Source organism: Castor canadensis, chromosome 4, assembly GCF_047511655.1.
Source record: "Castor canadensis chromosome 4, mCasCan1.hap1v2, whole genome shotgun sequence".
Taxonomy (NCBI): domain Eukaryota; kingdom Metazoa; phylum Chordata; class Mammalia; order Rodentia; family Castoridae; genus Castor; species Castor canadensis.
In genome coordinates this window covers 116,464,593-116,476,887 of record NC_133389.1, presented here as the reverse complement: position 1 = coordinate 116,476,887, position 12,295 = coordinate 116,464,593, and the positions used below count along the sequence as shown (strand labels likewise).

Genomic DNA, 12,295 nt, shown 5'->3' with positions numbered 1-12,295 from the left:
GTTTTCTAAATAACTGTGCCATTAATTCAGTATGTTCTTTAAAAATTACCTTTAACAATCAAAGGTTGTTAAAATCACTGACCTACTTCTATAAATCTTTAAGGAAGCTTAAAGGTGAGGTCCATGGTGTTAGTGTGGGTGTGGCTTGATGGTGGAGGTGAGAAGGAAGCTGACAAAAACATGTAATGTACAAAGACATGATCAGAGATTATCCTGTTACTTTGTTCAGGTAATGATTCTGAATCAAATTTGTTATAATTAGTACATTATTCCAACAAACACAGTGCTATTCTATAACAACAGAAAGGTAAGAAGAAGCATTTAATTTATTTTTAGGATCCATTTAAAGAGAAACTTCTAGAAATAATGACAAGCATTCAGACCTACTGCCAAATGAGTCCAATGTCAGAGTGTGGAACGCAGAATTACGAGCAATGGGCCATTAAGACGGAAAAAAAAGGTAATTTTGGTTTTGATCTAACAGTTTAACCCAAGTTTATGCCAAGATTTCCCATGATTATATCACAAACTCACAAGTAAACTGAAAGCAAATGGAACATGAAATAGAATTTCTGTGCTCTACATATGACAAGCACAAACATGTTCTAATTCCTTATCTAAGGAAAGATATACCAATTCATCCAGTTTTCCTTTTTATTTACTATATATTAAAGTATTAAGATAGCTATTAACTGCTCTCTGTCTCCAAAATCAGCTCCACTAATGTTTTTCATGCCATTACTCTACGGATCAGGCACAGATTCTTGCTGGTGCAGCGCTCCCACAGCACTTCTCTGAGTTGGAAAACAAGTATTTTGAAGCCATAATGCTTTCAAGTCTACAACACAATTGTAGGAAGTTGTATGCTTATTACGTCACTTGCATAAAGTATTTCTCCACAGCTGCTAAAGAAGGAAATCGCAGAGACCGTGTTTGTGCAGAACATTTGAGGAAGTACAATGAAGCCCTACAAATTAATGACACAATCAGAATGATTGATGCTTATAACCACCTTGAATATTTCTATAATGATGAGAAAGAAAAGAAACTTGCTGTCTTATGTGATAGTGATGAGAGCGGTGATGATGGTGATTGTGACGGTGATAAACATGAACACAATGTAAAGAAACCTTTGAAACTGGATGGCACCGACAGATTTCTCATAACTTTGTTTTTTGGTAAGACTCAGTGTAACATGTATTACATAGCTCATGCATTTACCTCGCTTCAGGAACCTACTGCTTCTTACAAGTGTTACAAAGGCCTTCTTAACATTTCATTTTGAAAGAAGAAATCCCACAAAGATTGTGGTTGTTTCTTTTCTTTACTTTTTTGGCATTTCTTTCTTTCTTTCTTTTTTTTTGTCTTTTCTACTTTTATTTTATCATTTTTACATTTACTTACACATGTATACATTGTTTGTGCCACCCTCACCCCCACCCCCACTTCCGGGCAGAACCTGTTCTGCCCTCTTGTTCTCCAATTTTGTTGAGGAGAAAAGATAGGAGAGAGTGAGAAAGACATCGTTTTTGCTAGTTTGAGATAAAGATAGCTATACAGAGAGATTCCTAGTGTTGCTTCCATGCACTTGCGTATTGCAACCCACATTGGTTCATCTCTGCCAGACCTCTTCACTACTTCCTGGTCCCCTTCTCATAGTGGCCTCTGCCAATTTCAGATTACTTTATTCACTCCTCTACAGTAAGAACATCAACTACTTTCAAGTTTTACATTTCCTTTCTTTTCTGTATTTCTCCTGTGCATGTTCTCCCCTTAGTGTGCAACCCATGTCCAATAATATTACTGCATTTGTTTTGGTCTGTAATCCACATATGAGGGAGAACATGTGATTTTTGGCCTTCTGAGCCTGGCTAATGTTGCTTAAGATGATGTTCTCTAGTTCTATCCATTTACTTGTGAATGACAAAATTTCATTCTTCTTTGTGGCTGAGCAAAATTCCATTGTGTATAAATACCACATTTTCTTAATCCATTCTTCAGTAGTGGGGCATCTTGGCTGTTTCCATAGCTTGGCTGTTGTGAATAGCACTGCAATAAACATGGTGTGCAGGTACTTTTGTAATAACTCAAGTCACATCCCTTTGAGTATATCCCTAGGAGTAGTATTGCTGGATCATATGGCAGATCTATGTTTAGTTTTTTAAGGAGCCTCCATATTGTTTTCCAAAGTGGGTATACTAGCTTACAGTCCCACCACCAGTGTTTAAGAATTCCTTTTTCCCATATCCTTGCTGACATTTGTTGGTAGTGGTGTTCTTGATGTAGCCATTCTAACAGGGATGAGGTAGAATCTTAATGTGATTTTGATTTGCATTTCCTTTATGGCCAGGGATGGTGAGCATTTTTTTTTCATGTGTTTTTTGGCCATTTGGATTTCTTCCTTTGAAAAAGTTCTGTTTAGTTCAGTTGCCCACTTCTTTATTGATTCATTGATTTTGGGGGAATTTTTTTTGAACTCTCTATATAGTCTGGTTATTAGTCCTTTGATGTATAGCTAGCAAATATTTTCTCCCATTCTCTGGGTGGTCCCTTCAATTTAGAGACCATTTCTTTTGTTTAGAAGCTTTTTAGTTTTATGTACTCCCATTTGCCTATCCTTTCTCTTAGCTGCTGGGCTGCTGGAGTTCTGAGGAAGTCTTTGCCTATACCTACTGTTTCCAGGGTCTTTCCTGTACTAACTTCAAGGTTTCGGATCTGATATTAAGGTCCTTAATCCACTTTGAGGTGATACTAGTACAAGGTAACAGGCATGGATCTAGTTTCAGTTTTCTGCAGATAGATAGCCATTTTTTCCCAGCAATATTTGTTGAAGAGGCAGTCTTTTCTCTATCGTATGTTTTTGGTGCCTTTCAAAAATCAGGTGGGCATAGTTGTGTGGATTCATATCTGGGTCCTCTGTTCTGTTCCACTGGTCTTCATAACTGTTTTGTGCCAGTACCATGCTGTTTTTATTTCTATGACTCTATGGTATAGTTTGAAGTCGGATATTGTGATACCTCCAACATTGCTCTTTTTTGCTCAATATTGCCTTGGCTATTTGCAGTCTATGTGTTTCCAAATGAACTTTCAGATAGATTTTTCAATCTCTGTGATTAATGTCACTGGAATTTTGATGGGTATTGCATTGAACATGTAGATTGCTTTTGGTATTATAGCCATTTTTACTATGTTGGTTCTACCAGTCCATGGGCCTGGGAGATCTCTCAACCTTCTGTAGTCTTCCTCGATCTCTTTCTTCAGGAGTTTGTAGTTCTCTTTATAGAGGTCATTCACATCCTTTGTTAAGTTTACTTCTAGGTATTTGATTTTTTTTTTGAGGCTATTGAAAATGGAATTGTTTTCCTATATTGTTTCTCAATTTGTTCATTGTTGGTGTATAGAAAGGCTAGTGATTTTTGTAAGTTGATTTTGTATCCTGCTACATTGCTGAAGCTGTTTATGGTGTCTAGGAGTTTTTGGGTGGAGTTATTCGGGTCTTTGAGGATCATGTTGTTTGCAAATAGGGATAGTTTTGACTATTTCTTTACCTATTTGTATTCCTTTTATTTCTTCTTCTTGCCTTATTGCTCTGGCTAGGAACTCTAGGACTATGTTGAATAGAAGTGGGGAGAGTGAGCACCCTTGTCTTGCTCCTGACTTTAGAAGAAATGGTATCAGTTTTTCCCCATTAAGTATGATGTTGGCTATAGGTCTGTCCAGATTAACAACTTGATGTGTCATCATAATAAACCAATTGATCATCCAGTTTTATTGCCAAGATAATTATAATTAATTTATTAATTAGAACATCTTGATTATTAGATATAGCACAAGATTAACTGAAAATGATTCACATCTCTTTGCATCATTACATAAAAATTTCCAGTGTTAATATTTTATATATTACTAATATATACTAATTTCATTTTTTAATAGTTTTCAAAATTAATTCATTTCTTCCTTAATTTAGCATTGAATTTATGTGTGTTTACTATGTATGGCATGATGTTCTACAACATATATGTGTGGTGTGTGTGTGTGTGTATGGAATATATGTGTGTGTTTTGTAGACTAGCTGTATCAAGATAATTTATATTAATTTCTTAAAGAAAACAAGAAAATGTTGAAAAAACTGGCTGAAGACCCAAAATATGAAAATGAAAAGCTAACCAAATTGAGAAACACTATATTGGAACAGTATACTAAAACTGAGGAATCAGCACGGGGAATAATTTTCACCAAAACAAGACAAAGTACATATGCCCTTTCCCAATGGATTGCTGAAAATGAGAAGTTTGCAGAAGTAGGAGTCAAAGCCCACCATCTGATTGGAGCTGGACACAGCAGTGAGTTCAAGCCTATGACACAGGTATAAGTATCCTTTGGGGCTTCTTTTCTTATGCTGTTAGTCCTCGTCACAAATTGTTTGTAATGTTTTCATTAGTTTGCTCACCACTGCACAAATATGGTTACAAAGTAAAACAGTTAAAATAAATTTTGAGTTTAATATCAGGCTTATCATATTTGATAAGCTAAGCATTGTCTAAGGACAATACTTGGAGGAACTTCATAAATTGAGTTTCTCTTGCGAAAATGAGTGATTTTTAACTTAACAATGTAGACTAGTAGTTACAACATAAAATCAAGTGGAAAAATCAAACCTTCAGTAAAAGGGTATTCACTATAATTAGAACTTGCAAAAATATGTTTGCATCAAATGAAATCTGTAACATAATTTGCAAAAGTTAAATTATTTGTGCATTAGAGACTTGGCATTTGAGAGGCTCTCTTCTCCTTTTAGAGGTTTTTTATTTTATTATTCTATTGTGTGCATAATTAAAAAATATTTGGAAGAGAAATAAAGGCACTTGTAGACATTATAAGCATAAATTATGATGTCTTACTAAAGTAAAACATTCTTTTGAGGGTTAAAGTCATATTGCCCCTGAGTCTTACTAGACAAAGAATGAGTCACTACCAATCCAGTCGATGGAACAAACTGAATCTGTCTTGGTGTTTGTTTAGGGAAAAAACTCTCGAAATTATCTACTGTAACTCTCAACATACCCTGTACATGCACTTATGTGAGAATTGCCTCTAAAATTTAGTGTCAGCAACAACACTGTTTTCCTTTGGTAATAAGTTTGTTATCAAACTCATCAGATGAGAGCCAGGTAATGTGTTTCCCATTTTTTCCCTTGCTTCTAGGAACCTTGAAGGCAAATTAGAAGTTCACTCCAACAGCCTCTGTGTTAATCTTTACAAGTCATACCTCTATATTCTTTCACTTTGCTTTCTATTTTTCAGTTTCTATTGTATTTATCAGCATTATGACTTTTATTGCAAGTGGCCTAAGCACTTATTTTAAAGGAGATGAAGTGCAAACGAAAAGTCCATGATTAAACTACTTACTACTGCTGGTCCACTTCAATCTGCAGACTACTTGCCAAAACACAGAGCACACTCCCTCACTCTCTGCAGCCTCGCTTTGCAAATTGGGGTGTACTTACCTATCAGCAGAGGAGTTAGCATCTACTTGATGTGATTTCAGATTTCACTGTACCTGAAGTTTCATTATTAAAGTTACTCCTTGAAATTTAGGGGTGGACATCTGCTAAAATCCAAGGGCATGTCAATTTTGTATCAGTAGATGTGAGGGCACGAGGGAGAAATTACCAAAGACTCAAAAGAGGCCTTTTCTCCAGGGTTCTCCAGCAGTTAGGAGTCAAATAAAAAAATCATGCTGCCTCTGAGAAGAAAGAGAAGGGGATGAGAGAACAAACATTGGTCTAGCAGGTTTATTTTTATGTAATATATGAAGACAAAAGGTAGTGTGAATGAATACCAAATGCCACCTGGGCTGGCAGCTTTGGTGAGACTGAGTATAAAAATTAAACTTCACTGGCCAAATTAGGCTAGGTTTATGCTCAGCTATTCTTCCAAGGCAAGGGCCAGAGGACATATTTTAATATATTTACATTAACTTTCAAAATTCATATCTTTACTGAAGATTGTTTGCTGTGATAATGTTTCTAATTACCTATTCTTCCATTTTGTTTACATTGTTCCTTTGAATAGACCATACCTCTACCTTGTTCAAAATTAGAGGTAAAGCATAGCACTGCTCTCCAGTCTACCAGCTCCACTCCCTGGAAGCAGCTAGTGTTTTCAGTTTCTCATGTGCCCTTTCAGGAATATTCCAGATGTTTCTTGCCTGAATGAAAAAAAACTCAACAATCTACAAAAGCATCACCACACCTTATTCTCTGACTATTATAGATTTTGAAGTTAACACAGTAAAAAGGAAAACTCACTTTGGTTTCTCATCATTATATCATATCTCTTTTGGACTGGCAAAAGCTTCTCCTTTCTTCCCTCCAAATCACCCATCAATTTATTTCCTTGGCATAAAGGATGGTCTTCCCACCTCCAGACTGAAGGATGGAAATATTTTTGTTATTGTGCGGTAATCCCAGATTGGAAATCAAATGTTGTCTCACCATCATGTCTTTGTTCAATGCCAAAAACAGATGGCAGCAAATCCGTGTCTGATCTAATCCTTTGATTCACACTGACCAGTTGCAATTTATTATTTCTCCTCCTAATTAGAAGATTTGAATGTGTTTAGCATCACAAAATTTAATTTATTAAAATGTTTTCCACAGAATGAACAAAAAGAAGTCATTAGTAAATTTCGCACTGGAAAAATAAATCTGCTTATCGCAACCACAGTGGCAGAAGAAGGACTGGATATCAAAGAATGTAATATCATTATCCGTTATGGTCTTGTCACTAATGAAATAGCCATGGTCCAGGTATATTCAGATACCTCTATTTCGTATGTTACTTTTATTCCTGTGTTTCTATTTTAATTGCTTTCTTTTAATTAAAAAGCACAAAACATCTTTTTAGTTTTAAGTATATATCTCTTTTTCTGCTAAAAGAGCAGTCTTTAAGAGCTGTGCAATACTGACATTTGTATTATTGTTGGCTAATTCTTATGATAAGCAGATAATTCTTGCATTTTTAATCAGTAACTCTTTTCAATTATCTATTTTTGTGTCTTGAGACTTTTCAGGATTGTGGCACTGGCCCCATTTGTAAGAGTCAAAAGAGCCCTTCTCATTCCTAGGATGTCCGAGAACTACTATAGGATCAGGAGCTGAACCACACTGTCCCACAAGTATCTAGCAAAGTAACAAAGTAATGCACCCAGATCTTAGTTAGGGAACCCTGTTGTTTCTGTGTTTTCTTCCGCTGATCATTCAACTTTTCCATATGTTTGAAATTTTTCATGATAAGATGTTGAGCGGATGCAGACTTAGAATATAATAAATAAGTAAATAATAAATAAGCAAGATGTCTTAGTTTCCAGTTTCTCTCTTAACAATCTATGTTAACAGTAATGTGCTCTTTTGTTTAGTATGTCAACAAGTTATGATGAATAATAGATATAATACTCATCCTGTAACATTAACTAGAGGGTTTTTGCTAATACTTTAAATTGTATCCTCAGAAGGAAGGCAAGTCACAGAAAACTAAGATGACTAGATACGAAGTAATTTTATCAATTACTTCAAGATTTGTCAAGAGGTTTTTTACTCTGAATGCATTTTTTCCTTGAGGATAATATAGTTGATAGGCTCCTGAGCCAAAACTCAAAAACTTCTACTCAAAATGTACCTGAGTAACACCTTAGTTAAAAGCATATTTTCATGGGAATATGTCCTCCAAATCAATGTAGACCTCCAGGACCCTATTTGCACTCTCACCAGCCCTAATGCCAGCCAGAGATGCCCTTCCCACCAGGCAGAAGGTCACTGCCCTGGCTCCCATGATTTGGGAGGGTTGCTTTGGGGACAAAAATGCTGGACAGGATGGCCCTTATATTGCAGACGCTTTTCAAGGCTTTTGATAGCTCAGAGGAGACTGAACTACCATAACTCTAGATATTGCTTCTATATTAAAGCACATTGAAGTTTTAAAAAGCCTACTCACAAGGAATGAATAATAACTAACTTTTCCCAAAATAGATCATTTGAAGGCTAGGATGCTAACCAATGAATATCATTCCAGGTGAAAACCAGGAGACTTTGTAGCGAAGCATAGCCTTTCATTTAATTGATTTTTTCATGTTTGCAGGCCCGTGGCCGAGCCAGAGCTGATGAGAGCACCTATGTCCTGGTTGCCCACAGTGGTTCAGGAGTTGTTGAACGTGAGATAGTTAACGACTTCCGAGAGAAGATGATGCATAAAGCCATACACCGTGTTCAAAATATGAAACCAGAGGAGTATGCTCATAAGGTATTATTCTTGGCCATCTCTGAATTTATTTTTCATCTAAAAATGGCTGTATGTGGTTGTCATTGGTATCTCTGTGGCTACTTCTCCAGGCAGAAATAGCGCTGAATTATAAGTTCCTGTTTGAGGAGCTGTGCTTAGTCCAGATTCACACACAAAGAATCAACATCTATGGTGGGCAGGAAATTATCAGGGAGCCTTTGGTTCATTCCAATGAAACCAAGAATAACCTTTGATAATACAAATTTAGGCTTCCCTTGATCCAAAAAGACTAGTGCAACTCACCCATTCAACCTAATCTGGCAGTTTTGGTTTGCTCCAATCCCTTCTTACAGCCACAATTTTTTATTCCTGAAATATTTGCAAAATGCCCACTACCAAGCAGTATTCTGGGAATAAAGAACATGGTGACACACATGACAGATAAGACCTCTATTGCATGAAACTTACATTAAGGTTCAGAGAAGACAAAAAGTAAATTAATTAAACAACAACATGCATTTTTCATAGAGATAAGTGCTACGAAGTTAGAATGCAATGATACAGAACAAGTCACTAGATGGCTACTTTAGATTGGGTGTTTGAGGAAGACCACTTAGAGAGAGTGACATTGAGGCCAGATCTGAATGATTAAAAATATGTAATATGTCATCTAGTTGTATCTCAATTTACTAACACAGTTATTTGAATTGTGTGAAAGAATACAGTGAAAAAAGAATATATTTCTGCAATATTTCAGGAAATCCTTCATACCACTGAATTAAAGACTGTAACTACTATAATAGCAAACAATCCATTTAGAAGAAAATTCACACCCTTGCATACGGGTGTGAATGTTAGTTTCTTAACATTGGAATTGGCTCTACCCTAAATAGAGTTTCAGGAAAGGGATGCTTTCAAATTGGTGTGCAAAGCTATAACAAACTCCAAGTTTTCCTGGCCAGGTTTCTATACAAACTTGTATGTCAAAACCCCTTTAAACATAAAGCAAACCAAACATTTTGGAGCATCAAACTTTTTTCATCAAATAATGCCACTAGAAAGTTATTACCTCACATTTAGTATCCTAAGAGAATGAGTCAAGTAGGTATTTGTAAAGGCTGATGTTTCAAGACTAGTTTTTTAGGGTAAATGCTAGGACAATCTTTGGAGTTTATGGACCAAATTTTCCCAGACACTCTTTAAAATGAAACAGTGTATTAGGCAGCCTTTCATTATTTTAATAAAATACCTGAGGTAAGCTACTTTATAAAAAAAAAAATAAGAGTTTTATTTTGGCTTATAGTTTGGAGGTAGAGATCCAAACAGAATGAAGAAGGTTCTGATTAGGACATCCCCTGAGCTATATCACATCATGGCAGGCGTGAATGCATATTGATGTGTCTGTGTGATCTGTCTCCTTATAAAGCCACCAGGATTCAATCATAGAGGCTCCATCCTAATGTCCTAATTTAATGTAATCACTTTTATAACACCCTGCTTCTAAATATGATAGCCAGATTCAGTTTCCACCCTCTTAATGCTATTAACATAAGACTTTGGTGATTCAATTCCTGAATGAATTGCGGGGAGGGGGGGGAAGTAATGTCAAACCATAACAGACATGGCCTTTTGGGGACCCCAGAATGGACTACCTTTCTTGGTCTTCTTTGGCTAAGAGACCTATCCTTTAAGACAAATGCAGGTAGATAAACTCAGAGCAGGAATGAAAATGTAGTGGGGTGCATGTACTATCATTCTGTTCAAAGTCCCTCACAAACATTGTTACGAAGTCAAAGCCACTAGAACATGTCCATTCTTCCAATTTCAGAATTCTTGACACAATGTTCAGGCAAACACATAAGGTAAGAATTGACACATAAGGTGAAATTTATTTTCCATGTCATATGCAGACTCTACATAACTGGAAGCCTTAAAATCATACCAGACTTCTAGGAGCAAGATGAGGATATTAAACACTTCCTCTGGCATTTGACCCCATTTTTTTCTCCATGATTTCTTTTTATTTGGGCTTAGACTGATTACAGTAGAACATTATATACTAAACTTTTCTGGGGTCAATGCCCCATTTTTGCTTCTTAGACCACAAGCTAAGTGTATAGTTTCACAAAGAGCTAGGATCTCCAAATTTTGGGAGACTTACTTCAATAAAACTGAAAAAATAAAAATATTAACTATTCTTTTCTCTATACAGATTTTGGAATTACAGATGCAAAGTATATTGGAAAAGAAAATGAAAATTAAGAGAAGTATTGCAAAGCAGTTCAAGGGCAATCCATCATCAATAACTTTTCTCTGCAAAAATTGTAGTGTGCTAGCCTGCTCTGGGGAAGATATTCACGTAATTGAGAAGATGCATCATGTCAATGTGACACCAGAATTCAAGTGAGTCCAGAAAGACCCATTTTTAAGTTTCTCTACTAATGGTGATGTCATTGTATTATAACTATTCTTCCAAAACAGTGTGAGTGACATTTTTTTTCAAAATTTCTCCCCTTTTAGTCCCCAATTGTATTCCAATGCTTAATTTTTTTTTTTTAAATAATCTACATTGGGACAAGAAAGGAGAAATGTAAGACTCCAAGCCATTTTGATCCAAGTTACATAATTTGTGGAAGTTCTTATTTCTTCTCAAATTTTTGAACAAATTTAATCAAAATCAAGCTAAAATAAGCAATAGATTTAAAAGAAGTCACAAAAGGCAACACAACACTAGAAAGTTATGTGTAGAAAGGAAACAGGAGGAAGAAAAGGAATAAAGTGTGGGTTAACACACACAGGTGCGTGTGCATCAGTTAGGACCCATGGGCTGCATATTGGTATTTTGCTAGTTCTCAATGGCAATTTTTCTTCCTTGATAATTTTAGAGAACTCTACATTGTGAGAGAAAACAAAGCACTGCAAAAGAAATTTGCTGACTACCAAACAAATGGAGAGATTATCTGCAAATGTGGCCAAGTGAGTAAATTGTTGTAGTCTCAGTTTTGAATAAAAGGAATGTTAAATTGAATGCACATTTAATTTTTCCTTTCATTCTCTCTTTTGTTTTCCAGGCTTGGGGAACAATGATGGTGCATAGAGGCTTGGATTTGCCTTGTCTTAAAATAAAGAATTTTGTAGTAGTTTTCAAAAATAATTCAGCAAAGAAACAATACAAAAAATGGGTTGAATTACCTATCACATTTCCTGATCTTGACTACTCAGAATATTATATGTTTAGTGATGAGGATTAGCATTTTGATTCAAGATTATCTTAAAATATTGTCAATTTAACATTTAATGCATTTTTGATTCATGTTTCCTATTGAACTGATGTGAGAGCTAATAAAATATTGCTCTACTTTGCAGTGAGCTCTTTCTAGAAACACAATATATGATGTTCTCAATTATCCATCTTTTGGTTGGCAGAGGTAAAGAAAATCTACAAATAGTAGTCATTAGCATGGAGCATTATCGTACTGTGGAAAGAATACTGAAGTACAAATGGGAATCCAAGGTGCCAATTTCAGCTCTGTCACTAATATTTATATTAAAATTAGGCAAATAAGTTTATCTTTTTGAACCAGCTTCCTTAATAGTGGAATGTTTATCATGCTATCTGCTTTTACTTTTATTAGCTTTCTATTGCTATATAAACAACTTGCCACAAAATTAGTGGTTTAAAACAACACCCATTTATTATCATACCATATATTATAGACCAGAAGTCTATGTAGGGTTTTCTGCGCAGGGTCTCCAAGGCTGAAATCAAGGTGTCAGCCAGACTATGTTATCATCTGGAGGCACAAGGGAAGACTGCATTGCCAAGCTCACTCGGGAAGTTGCCAGAACTTGTTTCTTTGCAGATGTCTGACTTGGATCCCTGTTTTCTTGTTGGAATGTCCACTGAGAATTGCTCTCAGCTCCTAGGAATGCCCTTACCCTGGGGCCTGCTCAAGGTCTCTTCCTAACACAGATATTTTCTTCAAGGACAGCAGGAGAAACTCTCAAGATT

The 12,295-nt window shown here is 35.8% G+C and overlaps 1 protein-coding gene across 1 annotated transcript in view; it reads left to right on the top strand.

Annotated features, from left to right (window-relative positions):
- Ifih1 (interferon induced with helicase C domain 1) overlaps window positions 1-11,642 on the top strand; it is a 60,111-nt gene extending 48,469 nt beyond the window's left edge. The window contains exons 9-16 of the mRNA XM_074070961.1: window positions 337-460; window positions 903-1,178; window positions 4,110-4,369; window positions 6,666-6,815; window positions 8,143-8,304; window positions 10,496-10,686; window positions 11,169-11,259; window positions 11,355-11,642. Coding sequence (XP_073927062.1) covers window positions 337-460; window positions 903-1,178; window positions 4,110-4,369; window positions 6,666-6,815; window positions 8,143-8,304; window positions 10,496-10,686; window positions 11,169-11,259; window positions 11,355-11,534 — 1,434 coding nt within the window. The 3' untranslated portion in view covers window positions 11,535-11,642. The remainder of the gene's footprint in view (window positions 1-336; window positions 461-902; window positions 1,179-4,109; window positions 4,370-6,665; window positions 6,816-8,142; window positions 8,305-10,495; window positions 10,687-11,168; window positions 11,260-11,354) is intronic.
- The last annotated feature ends 653 nt before the right edge of the window (window positions 11,643-12,295 follow it).